The sequence below is a fragment of the Zalophus californianus genome, chromosome 9 (assembly GCF_009762305.2).
Source record: "Zalophus californianus isolate mZalCal1 chromosome 9, mZalCal1.pri.v2, whole genome shotgun sequence".
In the NCBI taxonomy this organism is placed as follows: Eukaryota; Metazoa; Chordata; class Mammalia; order Carnivora; family Otariidae; genus Zalophus; species Zalophus californianus.
The window spans coordinates 97,840,029-97,857,092 of NC_045603.1; the positions used below are offsets into that span (position 1 = coordinate 97,840,029).

Consider the following 17,064-nt stretch of genomic DNA (forward strand, 5'->3'; position numbering starts at 1 on the left):
GTTCGCTCTTGAGCCGGGCGTCCTCACTCTCTCCCTCATTCCCACCCCATCCCCGCTACTGCAGGATGACGTCAGCACCGCCAGGCGAGGACTGATGGGGCCGCTGGCCAATCGGGTGGCTGGGGGGGCCAGGTGCTGCAGGGGGGGGGGAGGGCGCCAGTGGGACTGGGGAGCAGGGGCGGGAGACTGTGTTAGGGCTTTTTCCCTAGACTGCAATTTGGGGGAGCCAGGGAACTGCGGGGGCTGGGGCGGAAGCTGGAAAACCGTAGAGGGGGTGGAAAATAAGAGGGACATTGGGAGAATGGAGAAGCTAGAAGCCCGGGGGTGGGAAAGCGAGACGTCAACGGAGACCTAAGGGAGGCGAGGAGGGGCAGTATCACGTCACCCTCCGGGCCCCCCCCCCCCCCCGCAACAACCAACTCTGCATTAACCTCTTTTCACAGCCCAGCCCATCAGCAGGTCCCTGCTGCGTGCCTCCTGGGAGCCTTGAAGCAAAACCCACAGCCTGAACCCAAAAGATCCTAGCATTTCCATTCCCAGCCCCAGGTGTCTGAGGAAACCATGGGATGGTCAGCAGGGAGGTAGAAAGGGTTCCGGGACTGGAGGAAGAGTGAGAGATTCCACACACACACCCACACACACCTGCCCAGACAATTCACTCCTAGGTGGGATTTTTTTCCACTGCCTAGGCTCCTTGTCTCCCTCTCCCCGAATTTCCCATCTGAAACCATGATGAACCAACTCAGCTGATTCTGAAGCCAGGGAAGTTGGTAGGTTTGAGGGAGAGAGACAGAAGAGGGTGGGGGAGAAGGTGGCAGCCCCCACCATGGTAATACATCTGGTAAGCATGGGCTGTCCAAAGGCTGGGAACTGGAGGTGATGGGACCATCAGTGACTTCAGAGGGAGAGGGAAACCCCTGGGTCCCAAGCCAAAATTTTCCAGAATAGCCAACCAAACTCCTCCCTCACTTTCTGCCCCAGACTTTGAACTCAACACCTCATCAAGCTGACAACCCCTTCTGTGCTTGGGAAGAGCAGTTTCTCTGCCTCCTTCCTGATGGCCCTATAGGCCAAAGAGTTTGGAATGCCAGAGTCAGGGACCCAACTCAGCGAAGCTGTCTGAGGGAACTGCGGGACGCAGCACTAGAGCATCTCTTTCACTGTGGCTCCTGGCCAGCAGACTATCCCCCATCTTTCTCCACCTCTTCCTCCTCATACCTTTCAGGATCCTTTCTCAGTCCTAGGATCTCAGGATATTGTTAGAACTCATCCCTGGATAAGCCTGGAAGTCCCCACTCCACACAGCAAGACCAGACCTCTCCCAGGGTAGACTGCCCCCCTCAGAGCTCTGGGACATTTCCCAAGCCTGCTGGAAATGGGCTGGAAGCCAAAACTGACCTTCGAAAAGGCTCAAGTCTTGGATGACTGACAGCCCCAGATCCTGCTCTAGGTTCCTTCCTCAGGAAAAGCCAAGGTCAGGCACCAAGCTGTCAAGTTCCTACCCCTCCCTCAGGCTGCAGGCACCAGCCCCACACTCATTATGGGAGGAGGGAGGAAGTCTGGTAGGAACTCTTATTGCAACAGGGCCCAGCCCTATAAAAATGCTGGTAAGCATAGACCTTTACACAGCCTCTGTGTGTGTGTGTGTGTGTGTGTGTGTGTGTGTGTGTGTCTGTGTGTCTGTGTGTCTGTGTGTCTGTGTGTCTGTGTCTAGGCTAGCCGGGAGTCTCTCAGCCTCACCTGCCAGACAACACCCACTCCCTCCACACCCTGCCGGCTATATTCTCCTGAGATCTCCATCTCCATCTTGGCCAGCCCAGACAATGCCTCCCAACCTCACCGGCTACTACGGCTTTGTCTCACAGAAGAACATGGAGGACTACCTGCAAGCCCTAAATCATGACCTCACCCTCCCAGACCCTTTTCATTCCCCCTTTCCCCTTTCCCTCCCTGTCTCTCTATCCCATTGAGAAAAGGGACTGCTGGGGTTGGATGCTGTGGAAAGGTTCAGGTGGTGGCACCTAACTTGGGATCCATTTCTAGCCAGGGCTTTGGTAGGAAGAGTCAGTCTACAGTCTCAGACCCAGCTAAGGGGCAGCCCGCAGCCCCGTGGTGCTGCTGCAGGTGGGGGAGCCCCTGGCTGGCTTGAAGGAGCCCCGCTAAGAGATAGCCCCCCCACCCCAGACATCAGCATGGCTCTGCGGAAGGTAGCATTGCTGCTCAAACCAGACAAGGAGATTGAGCATCAGGGCAACCACATGATAGTGAAGACCCTCAGCACGTTCCACAACTATGTTCTGGAATTCGAGGTGGGAGTTGAGTTTGAGGAGGATCTAAGGATCGTGGATGGATGAAAATGCCAGGTACTTTTCCTCAGGCTTCGGGGAGGGCACGTGGGTAAGCAGGTAGGTGCCTCTTAACAATCTGGGGCAAAACAAAGTGACCTTTCCCAGCCAGAGCCAGAGAAAGGTGATCACTACAGCAGGCTGCAGAGTCCCCAAGATAACAGTCCCGCAACTCGCTCTCTCCTGCCCCCACTTATTGCCAGCCAAAAGGACAAAAAGGGCAGGTCACCCTCAGTCCAAAGAAGAAATATTTGCTCACCCTCTAGCCTGTGACCCTGTTGGTCACTGTAGAGTCTCTTTTCCCTTAGCCTCTCTGAGTCCACTCTCCTCTATTTCTGCTTCTTATGCCTTCTTTTTGGTCTCCTTTGCAGACCCTAGCTCTCCTATTAATCCCTTTAATTGGGGTTTCCCCCAGTATTTTGTTCTTGACTTCCTCTCTTTTGTCTGTACAGGAAAAAATGGGCTAAATCATCTATACCCATGCTTTCTGCTACCATCTATAAACTGTCCTTGACATGGATTCTCTGGCCAGAGCTGCCTCCTGAGCTCCACAGTGGAGTTTTCATCTGCCAACACAATGTTTCCATCTGCATGCCTCAAGCTCGAAGCCAAATTCATTATCTTCCTACCCAAACTATTCTGCTTTTATATTTACTGTCTTCATTAATGGCAATAACCAGCTAGACCAGAGACCTGGGAGTCAGAGCAGTATCTTCTGTACCCTTACCCCTGCACCCCAACACACACACACACACACACACACACACACACCCCACATCTAGTTGGTCGAGAAGTCTTTATAACTTTTCTTCACTGTCCAGTATAGTTGCTACTAGCCAGATATGGCCTTTGAATGCTTGAAATGCAACTAATCCAAACTGAGGTACGTTTTACGTGTAAAATACAGGGGCAGCTGTGTGTCTCAGTCGTTAAGCATCTGCCTTCGGCTCAGGTCACGATCCCAGGGTCCAGGGATCGAGCCCCCTTCTCCCCCTCTCTCTGCCCCTGCTTGTGTTCCTTCTCTCACTGTGTCTCTCTCTGTCAAATAAATAAAATCATGAAAAAAAAAGTGTAAAATACATAGTGGGTTTTTAAGACAATACCAAAAAATGTAAAACATCTCAGTAATTTTGATTTTAATCACATGCTGAAATGATATTTTGGATATTCTAGGTTAAATAAAATATATCATTAAAATTAATTTCACTTGTTTCTTTTTCCTTTTCTAACACAGCTACTGGGAATCTTGCATTTTCTAATGTGGCTTGTTTATGGCCCATTATATTTCCACTGTTGATTCTTCCTAGCCTTTCTCTAGTGCCACCTTCATTCAAGCCCTCATTTCTCACCTGGTGCCTGAATCTGGCCTCCCAGTCATAATCCTTCTTTAACCCACTCTGCATACTGTAGCCACAAGGATTTACCTAAAATGTAAAAGTGATCATGAATGAAACCCTCTCAGTGACAATTCCTTACGTTCCAGATGAGGTCCGTGGCATACAAGGGTCTTTCCCACAAACACTCTAGTTTAGGGCCCCTTACAACCATGTGACCTTCTTTCTTACCTCTGTGCTGTTCCTTTCCTTGCTAGAAATTGCCCAGTATCTCCAATCTAACTAACTCCTCACTTCCTTGAAGACTCAGCTCTTGCTTCCCCATTCCCATGCCCAACATTTGCCTGGCATCACAGGCACCTGTTTTCTGCTCTGTCTGACCAAGCGTCTGAGCTCTTGGTTAGCAGGCCTATCCTATGGGAGGATTTTAATAAATGCTGGTTGGAATACCCAGGCCCACCCCACTCTGATTCAGAGAGGGGAGGGTGATCCTTCACTCTCAGGGACACTTCAGCTGTCCTTGAAACAGAGAAAGAGTTTCCCTGATGGGACTTCCAACCAATCCTCTTCTTTCCCAAAAGACCCTCCAGTCCAGCTGGAAGTATCCAAAGTTCGTGGGGACAGAGTAGGAATAAGCGATTTTGCCCGGTTATCCTGCTCCATCCCTGCTCTGCCCTAGTGGTCACTGTAGACAAACTATGGGCCCCCCTCAGTGGCCTTTGGGAGTTGGGGAGGGGAGTCCTGCTGACTCAGAGCAGTCATCTTACTCAGAATGAAGGAGCTGGAGCAAGACCGTATCAGCTGTGGTGTGAAGGGAGGCAGGCAGCCCAGCCAGAGTGAGTTGGATGCATTTGGGGTGTTTTGCCCCAAAATCTTCCCTTATTCCTGCTTTCCCTATAGACCATTGTAACCTGGGAGGAGGAGCAGCTGGTATGTATGCAGAAAGGGGAGGTCCCCAACCGAGGCTGGAGACACTGGCTGGAGGGAGAGAAGTTGTATCTGGTAAGCTGGGTGAGGACTGGGAGAGGGGCCTCCAGCTAGGACTCATCCCCTTGCCCAAATCAAATCAGTCCCCTACTCTACTCCCTGCCCCCCTCCAAGGAGGGCAACCAAGAAAAGAAAACAAAAGCCCTGGGAAGAGTAGAGAGAGGAAGAAATACAAGGGCCAGGTGGGCCTTGGCTTCAAGTCGGATGAATGTCCATAAATTGTGACGAAAGATGGAGACTGGCCATTTCACATTCCGTGACCCAGCTCCCTTCCTTCCTCTGGGGTGAAAAGTTGAAGGTGTGGGACAATGATACAATTCCCCATACATCAAATGCTCTAGCTGTTGTATCCTGAAGGATTAAACAGAGCTCAGGGACCTAGAGAAAGGAACTCTGGCTGGTAAGAACCTTCTTTCTCTCTCCTCATTATTCCTACTCTGTCCCCACGAACTGACTGCAAGGGATGCAGTGTGCGAGCAGGTCTTCAGGAAGGTCAAGTAGCCAGAGGAGAGCTGAGGGCCCCTCCAGACTGCACTGGTGTCCAGACTCCTCTTGCTCATAACCCTTCAAGCCCAGATTGTCCCAGGTCAGCAGTCCCTTTCTCGGGCCACTTACTCCGCCTCCAGGTCTCTCCTCACCCCTCCCCATGTTAATCCATAACTTGCAGCCCCCGGGCCAAAGTCCTTTTTCCTCACACTCCATTGCTCAGTAGTGGCCTCAGATCCAATTCCTGGTCTGGCCTCCTGGATGAAAGAACTGGGAAAAGGGGAAAGACCCCTTGAGAACAATGGATCTCAACTCTCTTTAGTTCATTTGGTCCCTTATTTTCCATCTAAGAAAGAACTAAGCTTTGAGTTTTGGGGGACAAGTGAGAATTTTGTCCTGGTGGAACTTTTGGAAAATTGGGGTTCAAGAACTTAAACAGGAACTACTGGTAGAGTCTTTTGTCTGTTTCCTGTCCTTATTCTCAAGAAAGCCACATGTGCTCAGCAGAACCCGGCCCAAGGCAAGACCTCACCCACACAGAGTTCAACAGACCACATGTACCAATGTCTGAGTGAATCCTGGCTATCTTGTATTTCCATGCTTCATTTTGGGAGAGTGGGATGGGACAGGGTGAGACCTTTGTCTAGTGTTGGAGGAGGTTATGAAGCTTCGGAATAGTGACCTAGCCTCCGTGTCTGCTTTGGGAAGGATAGGCAGCAAGAAGGCTAGAAAAGATTGAAAAGGGAAACAGATGGAAAATACAAGGCCAAGGACTAGGAAGATGAGGGACACGGGGGTGTGACGACTACAGTAGGGAGAAGACTGACATGCCTGGCTATAGGGCTCCTCTGCTTGAGGGCCAGCAAGGCGGGGCAGAGGATAAGAGGGAGAAGTGAGAACAGCAAGGCCCCTCCCTGAGGGTCCCAGAATACCTTGGAAAAGAGCCCAGAGGGCTGGGCCTGTTCAGGGTCAGGGCCAGCTCCAGCCTCTGGACACCTCCCCCCCTCCAGGGGGCATTGGTCCTTTCAGAGTAAAAGTCCTGTGGGGCAAGAGTCAGGGAGGAGGGGGCTCAGTGTGGGATGGGGACAGAGCCTGAGTGTGTGGGAGGCAGGGGTTGTTGGAAAGTCCCTGGCCTATGCTCATTAGATGATTACCCCTGCCCCCTCTTCCTGCAATGGCTAAGCCCTTACACATTCAAAACAGTCACTAGTTTTGGACACTGATCCTACTAGACACCCTGGTATGAGTTTGGAAAAGAAAAAGAAAAGAACTCTGAGTAGAACTGAATAGCTTATTCCCTGCCAGCCTCTCTGCAGATGTCCCCAGTAGAGTGGGGAATAGAGAGCCCTCCTCTGGGCAAAGCCACCCAGCAGAAGCTCTGGGGACTGCTGGATCCTACCTTGTCCCTTTCTAAGGTACAGTGAAGCCAAAGGAAGATGCTCCATGTATAGTCACCCATTGCCTAAGTCACGAGGACAATGCAATGTCCTGGCCCCTCTGACTTCACAGTGCAGGTTCAAGCCTCTCCCCCACAGGACTGTCCTCTGTGCCCTTCATGTTGGTCCAGCACCCCTTGCTGCAGTCTTGCCAGAGGGCCTAACCCGGGAATTTGGAGGCCTCCATGGTGATTGTCAGGTCCAATCTAACCACCCCGCCAAAACTCCTGTGACATGAGCATCCAGCCATCCACACTGCAAGTCTACATCCTTCACTTGACCTTACCTCTGCAGAAGCCAGAATCCAACACGAAGCCTGGAGATCCCCAAAGGAGCACAAGCAATTACAGGAGGACTGAGCAGCTTCAGAAACATCACCAAGGAGGTGGGCGGGAGCAGGGACCGACTGAGGCTGGGAAGCCAGGGCTGCTGTTTCCCCTGTGGGCCGCAGGAGGCGCTGATCACTGCAGTGGGAGTCAAAGAAACACCAAGTTTAATCCTCCCTCTTCTGCCACCTTCCTGAATATTCCATTTCCCACCACACACACACACACACACACACACACACACACACACACACACACACACACACACACACACACACACACACACCAATTCCCAACCCGCATACTCACCCTGACAAAACCCCAACCTCTCAATCAAATCAATCTGCTCCATCTGTCCTCAGATGGAAGAGATGATTACCAGGGCACCAGCTGTGAAAGAAGAGAGGGAAATAGCCCTCAAGGGAAGTGCCACCCCCAGCCTGTCCTGGAGCACACAGAGCTGCAGATCCAGGACCAACTTTGACTTTGTTGACCAGTGTGCTAGCCCCCAGGGAGATGATCAGCAATCCAAAATGTTATTTCCACATGAGAGGGAATAACTGCACCCTTCTGAGCCAGCCCCATGCCGGGCCCCTACCCCACTCCCTCTTCCTCAGGCCCAGAGAGCACCGTATGCTCACAAACAAACTTCTGGCCTGAACTTCAGATGATCCTTTAGTCTCAATTCCTTACGTCACTACAGACCCCTCGCCTCCAAAGAAAGTGACCAACAGTGGATAAACAAGAGCAGGTGTATGCCCTCTGAAACAGAGAACCACATGCTGCTCAAGGCCTCGGGCTCCATGTTCTGGTAGGGGACCGTGGAGTAGGCAGAAGCAGCAAAGTATAGCCAGGTACCCCTCCCCATGCCCCCTCTCCCTTCAGCCACTATCTCTCATGTGACCCCCCCACGCCACATGCCCAGACCTGCATGTTGAAAAGAAAGCTCAGGCAAAAGCAGGAAATTCCTCAACTCTAAAGCTCAAAGGCCATCCCAGCCAGGAGCTCCATCCTATAACATGGTTGGACCCCTTATTGGAAGCAGGGGACCCTTAGAAGCCTTTGGAAATCCTGGGATCCCAAGAGAGAGCAGAGGCCTGGCCATTTGACCCCTTTCCCCAACCCAAATGTTACCCCCCATGAGGCAAGAACTATATCTGCTCTAGGCTCACGTACCCAAAGGTCAGTATGAGGCCAGGAGTTCCCGATATAGCTAAGGATGGCCTGCTCCTTCCCTCCTGCCTCTCCCTGCCACAGGCTCTTCCTCTTCTGGAGCTTGCTGCTCCTACCCAGCCTGGGAACGACCTCCAGTACCTCCACTCAGCTCTCTGGGATGTCTCCCCTGACTTCCCCGGGCTATAACCCCCTCAATCACAGCAGCAACCATGCCATCAGGGCCCCCAGGGACTGATCTGGAGTCATCCTAGTGCTATATCCATGATTATGGACAGGTGAGGATGGGGGAAACCTTGTAGGTATAGCAGGAGCTGAAAGGGTATCGGGTGAGGGAACTTGATGGCCAAATCAGGGAGCTCTGTGAGGGACTCTGATGGGCTGACCTGGGTTTGTGTCAAGGGCAGGAAGAAAGAAGGAAGGAAGGACAGAAAGAAAGAAGAAAGAAAGAAAGAAAGAGAGAAAGAAAGAAAAAAAGAGAAAGAAAGAAAGAAAGAAAGAAAGAAAAGAAAAGAAAAGAAAAGAAAAGGAAAGAAAAGAAAAAGAGAGAAAGAGGAAGGAAGGAAGGAAGGAAGGAAGGAAGGAAGGAGCCAAAGCTGCTGAGGCCAAGGGTGCAAGCAGTGGCCCTGCCTGACCAGGGGCCAGAATCAGCACCCATCAGGCCCTCCCCGTCCTCCTCTAGATGTCAGCCAACAGGATCCTTTAGTATCCATTGACCTAATCAGACAAGCTCCACACTGTATACCCACCCTCACCAGAAGCCATTTAGATTCCAAAGGCATTTGGATTTTAATTGGCCTCGGCATGAGATGGAGTTGACCTTTCAGCAAGAAAAAGGAGACCACTGTCCTCTCAAGGACTTCCTGGCCCACCACCTAGCTGGGGGTAAACCTCCTGCCTTCCTCTGCCTACCCAGTCTCACATCTCATTTCCCTCTGCCCTCTGTTTTGTTCTGGCCCCTAGAGAAATGGGCAGCCCTGGGAGCCTCTTTTCTGTCCCCCATGGCCAGTGCCCAAGCCTAGAGGGTCACCAGCCTAGCCAGGCCAATGAGTTTGTGGATAAATCACTTGCCTCAGAAGTTCTAGATCAACCTAAAATCACACCCAAAATTGGGAAGAGTATTACACAGTGGTCAGGGGAGTAGGCTCTGTTGTCGAACTGCCACATCTTACTAGCTGTGTGAGCGTATCCAACCACTACATAAACCACTTCAGTAAATAAGACACCTTTGCTGGTCATACAAAGCAATACCAAGAGCATTTCCTTCCTCCAAGGAATTTTGTGATGATTCCATGTAAAATCTCTCAGAATAATACCTGGAATAGAGTAAGAACTGATGAATCTTAGCTATTATTAGTTTTGTTATCTCTTACCTCTTTACTTGCTGACTGAAATTCTCTCAACTAGAGACAAAGCCTTATACTCTACAGTTAAGGATAAGGCGTCACCGCCAATGCCTCTGAGGTCACAGGGTGGCTTATATTTATACCAAAGTGTTAAGTGATACCAGAGATTAAGAGATAGTATCGCCTTTCCCTTGGCTATTCAGGCAAATAAAACATCTGCCTGCCCCAGGGCTCCAGAACCAGAACCTCTCCCTCGATCCTGTGGCCCCCTCAACCCTATGAAGACAAGTGGGCCATCCCAGACTGTGCTGGAATCTGGTCGGCTACTTCTTCTCCTGCCCACTAGGCTTCCAGAAGCCTCCTGTTGCCAGTTGCAGGTGCAGCCACTTTCCCTCGACTCCCCTGGTCCTCACTCTTCTTGCATATGGATGCCAAAATCAGCCAGCACCTTGACCCCTACCCTGGGGTCATGCTTCCCCCTTGCCTAAGAGGCCTCCACCCACCTGCCCCGGATCCCCTGCAGAATATCCCGTCCTCTTTGTGCACTAGTGAAGCACACTAGTGAAGCACTAGTGGACCCCTCCATTCAAGCCTCAGTAGGGCTTCTCCAGCCCTGCTGACGGCACAGATGAGCCAAGAGGAGGAGGGTCTACTTAAGCATCAACGGCAGTCTTCCTTCCATGCGAATGTGCACATCCCTCCTGAGCCTGTCTCACAATATGTCTTTTCCACGGACGGTGTGTGGGGAGAGGTATGTGTATTGTCCGTGTGGCCTTTTCATCCACTGTTCTATAAGACTGCTGAGGGCCAGCACCTACTCTTCTCTTTCTTCGTGCACATAACAATAGCAGTGGGTATTCATTGACCTAAGCAGACAAGCAAGGCAGAGCTAAAAGCACTGCTCAAGGAGTCATTTATTGCTGCCTCGCTGTGTGATCTCGGGCAAATTATTTCATTTCTCTGTGCCACAGAACTCGTGCTGTTCAGCCTCAATGTTCTATGACTGATCTACTATCTTGCCTTCCATACCCACACCCTCCCCTTGGATTCCTCTCTCTTTCCCCACTGTTTCTAGAAAAGCTTTGCTCCCTGTCCTTGACCCAGCAGTTAGGAAATTGTCATCCTTCATGTAACTGAAGTCCATCCTGCAATGCCCCCCATGGAGAAAGAACCCCAACATGGGAAGGAAGAGCTGGATCACAAAGCATTCTCTCTCTCTTCAGGGTGGCTCCCCTAACTTCTGCTGCCACTCACCAACCTGTTCTGCTTCCCCACCACTCATTTCTTACTGAGTAGCACGGATGGGACAAAAGTGAGCCATTTAAAATAAGGGTTTATTAAAGTCTTGGAAAAAACAAAAGCACAATAGAACAGAGAGTAATATATGAGTCAATTATCTGAGCTATGAATGCAGCCTCACCCATAAACTCACTGTGGATGGAAGGGATGGTGCAGAATATAACAGAAGTGCCTTGCTATTAACAAGCAAAGCACACACACAGTATGTTTAAAGAGTTCTTTACTAAAGGACTTTATTTCAGGCTTGAAAGTCCACACAAAGCCCATTGGGGCATGGGAGATTTGGAACTGGAATCTCCAGACTCTGAACTTGTCCCTTTAGACAATCAGCTGGTATGGGACCATTATCCTAGATTCTTAAGACTCAGGCTATGGTTACCCTCCCTTAGGTTGGAAAAAGCATTCTATTTAGGGCTTCTCCTTGCTTCTCTTCCTTTCTCCTTCTCAACAGCTTCTTGGTCTTTTTTAACTCCTTGCCTTCCTCCCAAAGACTCACCTCTTTTGTGTCTGGTCTCCTGTAGGTCATACTTTGATCTGTATGGTCCTGCTACTTGATGGGGATGAGGGAGGGAGCCCTTCAGATCTTAAGGTGAAGGAGAGGGTCAGAGCCAAAGGCACTCTGGTTTCAGGTTAATGCATCTGAAATACCACCATACCTAGCAAAAATAGCATCCTACTGACTGGTTTTCTGCATTTATTGTACTAAAATAATATGTCTTGTTTCTGTGATACCAACCTCCAAGATGGCCCCCAATGATCCCTGCTTCCTGGCATTCCCATTCTTGTGGATTCTCCTCCTACACTCTATCAGGGAAGTGGGAGTGATCTGCCCACAGTCATGTGAGGGAGCCATCTTGGAGACAGACCCTCCAGCCCTAGCCAAGCCTTCGGATGAGTGCAGCCCTGGCCAACACCTTTACTGAAGCCTTATGAGAGACTCAGCCAACATCACTCATCTAAGCTGCTTCTGGAAACTATGTAAAATAATACATGTTTGCTGTTTTAAACTGCAAATGTATAAGTGATTTATTAAATGTATGAGTGATTTATTACACAGCAACAGCTAACTAATACATATTCTCAGCTTTGAATTTCATCACAAATGACCCTCCTCCTACCACCATAGCCTCAATATTTGCCACGCTGGCAAAAGGACATGGGCAAGTGACTTAGGGCAGTAAAAACCTGTCCAGCCACAAAAAGGTATGGCTCTACACTCAGTGTCTTAGGCCCTTCTATCCTAGCCCTAGGCCCAGACACCATCTGAGTACCCAGCACCAGGAACACACATCTCAGTGTCTGCCCCCCTTGAAGTCTGAAGGAAGTGAAGTTCAGAGGTAAGCAGGTGCCCCCTTTCTTTCCTCTCTTAGGTCTACATGTCAGAATACTTTCTGAGAATCTACCTTTTCCCTAGGTAATTGTTAAAAAGAATGTTCAGCATCTTCAAATAATATCCCCCACTTTCACATATGTGTAAGCTTACCTTGTGGCCTTAATAGGACAAATGCAGCATAATACAACTCAATAAGCCTCATGTCATTAGAGAGATTGCCTACCCAGGGGCAGGGAGAATATCTTAGCATCAGATCTTTGCTGGTGGGAAGTTAATTGGCAAATTCTGCAATGACAGAGCATCAGGGTCCTGAAGACCAGCAGCAATGAGCAGAAGGTGGTATCCAGACACGAGGCAGGGGAGAGCCACACCTGGGTGACCAGCTATCCCTCACAGAGTAAGGAATCTTTGGGGTTCTCCCCAGCCCTCCAAAGCCAGCATGGCGATACCAGAGCCAAGGATTTCTTTGTTGAAAGGAGGGAGGGTGAGGGTGCCTGGGTGGCTCAGGTGGTTAAGCGACTGCCTTCGGCTCAGGTCATGATCCTGGAGTTCCGGGATCGAGTCCCGCGTCGGGCTCCCTGCTGAGCAGGGAGTCTGCTTCTCTCTCTGACCCTCCCCCCTCTCATGCTCCCTCTATCTCATTCTCTCTCTCAAATAAATAAATAGATAAAATATTTTTTAAAAAATGAAAAAGAAAAGAGGGAGGATGAAATGGAGAACACAGTTGGGAGAAGGGCTATGTGCAGAGGCCACCAAGTATAGCCAAATCTGATGGCTGGAAAGAGGGGGACACCAGGGAAGGGGTTTTAATGACTCTCTGTTCCAATATGCTCTCTCCAACAATCTTGGCTATGGGCAGCCCCTGAGCCTGGCATACAATAACCTCTGCTGTCACCCAAGCGAAGCAGAACACTCATCAGGTCCAGATCTACTACCAGTGCCCAAAACCCCATTACTTAATGAAGACCAGAGAAGGTAGTAGCCAGGGCCCCCAGGTGAGAGCCAGCTGAGCCCTCTCAAGGACAACTTGCATTCATATGCCTGCTTTCTCTACCCAACAGTGAGGAGCAGGGTCACATAATAATGGCCAGAACTCTCACTACAGAAAAGAAAATGGGGCAGGGCTATGCTCAGGGTAAACTTCACTTCCTCACCCTCTGGATCAGGGAAACAAGAATGAGGCTTAGGCATCCTCTCTTGGAGCATCTGCTCCCACTGCCAACCTCAGTTCCTGGACCCGCCAATCTACCACATGCTCTCTTCCTCCCTGGACACCTTCCTTGAAAACTCCAATACCTGGTCCATCCCCCTCCTCTCTACCTCATCCTATGAGCTCATCCTACAGATACATGTGCCAGGCATCATGCTCACTCCTGGGGATATTGAAACCAGTAGAACAGTCCCTCCCTCAAGGAGCTCATAGTCTTGTAAGAAAGATAGCCGAGTGAACAGTTGGTTATCATACGTCAAGGTAAGTGCTAATGTGTGATAAGCACAGGGAAGTAATCTAACCCTGACTCCAGGAGGGCTTCCCAGAGGAGTGGACCCATGAGGAGGAAGTAATAATAATGGATGGCATCCATGGCATGATTACTACATGCCAGACATTTACTTTTCAACTCATTTACTCCTCTCAAGAATCCTATAACATAATGTTATCCTTACTTCACGGGTAAGGAAACTGTATTGTCAGGATTCTCCAGAGATTTATTGTAAGGTATTGGCTCAAGCAATTATGGAGGTTGAGGAGTCTCATGACCTGCTGGCTGCAAGCTAGAAACCCAGGAATGTTGAAGGTCTAATTGTAGTCCAAGTCTGAAAGTCTGAGGACTAGGAGAGCTGATAGTGTAAATCCCAGTCCAAAGGCAGAAGACCAATATCCCAGCTAATCCTCCCTTCCTCTGCTTTTTGTTCCATTCAGGCAGGCCCTCGGTGGATTGGATGATGCTCAGCCATAGTGGGAGACCCATCTGCTTTACTCAGTCTACCAACTGAAATGCTAATCTCTTCTGGAAACACACTCATGTACATACCAAGAAATCATGTTTAATTAGCTATCTGGGCATCCCTTGACCTGGTCAATTGACACACAAAATTAACCATCACAAAAATTAAGGAACACAGAGTTCTTTAGGAATTTGCCAAAGGTCATATATCAAAGGCAGAGTCGGGATTTGAACGCAAACAGATTGGTTCTAGAGGAGCCTGACCACCTAACCCAAAGTTTCTCAACCTCAGCACTATTGAAATTTTGGGCCAGATAATTTTTTGTTGTGAAGGTGCTGTCTTGTGCATTGTAGAATGCTTAGTATCATCCTTGGCCTCTATCCACTAGATGCCAGCAGCATCCCCACAGCTGTGAAAGCCAAAAATTTCTAGATATTTTCAAGTATCCCCTGGGGAGCAAATTGCTCCTGGTTGAAAACCACTGACCCAACTATTTTGCTACTATTCTGCCTTTCTAAGCAAGATCTTGATTGAGTGTTCACCAAATACCAGGCACTCTCCAAAGAAGTTTTGGTTATCAGTTCATGTAATCCTCACAACACCCCAGTGGGTACCATCGTCTTCATCTTTCTTCTACAGGTGAGGACTTTTAGAGGCACAGAGAAACATCATAAGCTGACCATGGTCACAAAGCTTCTAAGAGGCAGTGCCTGGATTTGAGCCTGGTGAATCTGACTTAGGAGCCTACTCCTTTAGCCACTGTGTTATGCTACCTTTTGGTCTCTGATACCTGAAAAACACAGAAGTGGCCAAGGAGTCACGTGTGCAAATGCAAGGCAATGTTTAGCAAAAGTAAGATCACCAGTGAGGCTGGAACACATATGACAGGAGGGAACCACATGGTGTAAGGCAAGCAGAGCCCAATTATGATTGAAGAATGTGCCATGATGCTCAAGTGGCTTGGGCTTCACCTTGTGGATCAGAGGGTGCATTCACTGAAAGGTTTTAAGCTGGGGAGGAGCATGATCACTTGATGTTGTAGACACAGCTGACAGAGTAGGGAAGGTGGAGCAGAGAGGGTCAACACTAGTGGCTGACACTCCTTCAGGATTGATTTAGCCTCTGCCTGAATATCCTTAACCTATGGGCACTGAGGCCCTACCTTGCATAACCTGAGATGACTTGGGGAGAGTGGAGCTTGAAGGACAGACTCAACTCTTGTTAGAGTCATTCCCATCCCCTAAATATCTGTCCACAGCTCTATTTGTTGTTGTTGTTTTTTTTAAGATTTTATTTATTTATTTGTCAGAGAGAGAGAGAGCACAAGCAGCGGGGTGGCAGGCAGAGGGAGAAACAGACTCCCCGCCGAGCAGGGAGGCCGACACGGAACTCGATCCCAGGAGCCTGGGATCATGACCTGAGCCAAAAGCAGATGCTTAACCGACTGAGCCACCCAGGCATCCCTCTCCACAGCTCTAGTGTCCATTAAGAACGGAAGCCCAGGATTTCAGCCCAGCTGACTCAGGCCTCCTCAGCCCCCTCTGCTCTCCACCCTCTTCCTGTACTTTGCTCCTTACCTGATGCAGGGCAGGAAAGACCCAACGGTGTGACCCAACGGTGTCCTGGCCCGGGGCAAGGTGTCTAAAAACAGGAAACTGCCCCCCCTCCCCCACCAGCCCAGGGTCTCCCATGGCTGTTTGGATTCCAAGAAAGAGTAAACTCCTCTCCAAATGCTGGGGTCTAATGAAGGCTGCAGGAAAACCTCCCTGGTCTGGAAAAGCCCCCACTGTTCCTTTTAGGCCCTTCCTGATGCAGGACAGCAGGTGGCAGCACCAACGGGAATTTCAAAATTTAAACCAAAAACTAAAAATTCAAACTGAAAATGTTCTCCTGCATTCCTGCACTCACATCATGTACTCCCCCTGCTTTCTCTCAATCCTATCCCCCTCTCTGCTTCTGCCCTTTGCCTCTTCTTGGTTAGTGAGAAACAAGATGCAATGGACCCAGAAGCAGGTGCAGAAGGTGCAGAAGGTGTAAGTGAGAATCAGAGACACAGTAGGGAGTTGAGACAGTGGGCTATCAACTTGTCTTTAGGTAGAAGCCCCCCAAGGTTGAAAGCATCTGTGCCTGGCCTGAGTGTGTACTGAAGGACAGAAAGCCCTTCTTCATTAATCATGCAGATTAAACATGCCCTCAGAGCCAGGGTCTAGCATCATCTTCAGGGTCTAGCATCATCTTCAGGATCCATGGCCTCACCCTTCTAATCTTCTCTGGCTTAGAAAGATTCACCTAGCCATAATTATCGCTCTAAATACATTTATTTTATAATTATTAAAGTGATTTAATAACATTAAAGAAATTTCACTAAACAGAAAAACATTTTTTTTTAATTTTTTTTTAAGATTTTATTTATTTATTTGAGAGAGAGAGAATGAGAGATAGAGAGCACATGAGAGGGGGGAGGGTCAGAAGGAGAAGCAGACTCCCTGCCGAGCAGGGAGCCTGATGTGGGACTCGATCCCGGGACTCCAGGATCCCGACCCGAGCTGAAGGCAGTCGCTTAACCAACTGAGCCACCCAGGCACCCACAGAGAAACATTTTTTTAATTCATCCACATCCCTCTACTCTAAGATGGTCACAGTCATTTCAGATTGTTCTCATGGATGTTTTCTATTTTTGTGAACATGGTATACTTATGATTTCGTAGCTTGCTTCCTTTCCCTCCTTCATCCAGGCCTCTTACCTGTCGGGGGCCTACGCATAGCACAGATGTGGCTTTTGCTCTTTAGGGGCTCACATTTGCCCAAGGGAAAGAGGGACAAAGTAGTTGATTTGAAGGGCTAGAAATAACCAATCGTCCCAGTTGGTGTGGGGCTGAACCAGTTTTAGTTGTGAAACTCCTGTATCCCAGGAAACGGCTCTGTCCCAGACCAACCAGGACGATTTCTAATAGGTCACCCTGTTAGAAAAGAGTCCTGTGAATTAAGCCTGTTCAGAATTCCATTTTAATTTAATTGATAGATTGGCCTTTTAGCTATACCTCTTTGCCTT

General features: G+C 49.4%; 1 protein-coding gene across 1 annotated transcript; it reads left to right on the top strand.

Annotated features, from left to right (window-relative positions):
• Positions 1-1,540: 1,540 nt before the first annotated feature.
• Positions 1,541-5,167, top strand: RBP5 (retinol binding protein 5). Its single transcript, XM_027595556.1, is given in 5 exon segments — positions 1,541-1,607; positions 1,816-1,896; positions 2,185-2,363; positions 4,580-4,680; positions 5,113-5,167. Coding segments are annotated over 5 exon segments (483 nt in total).
• The last annotated feature ends 11,897 nt before the right edge of the window (positions 5,168-17,064 follow it).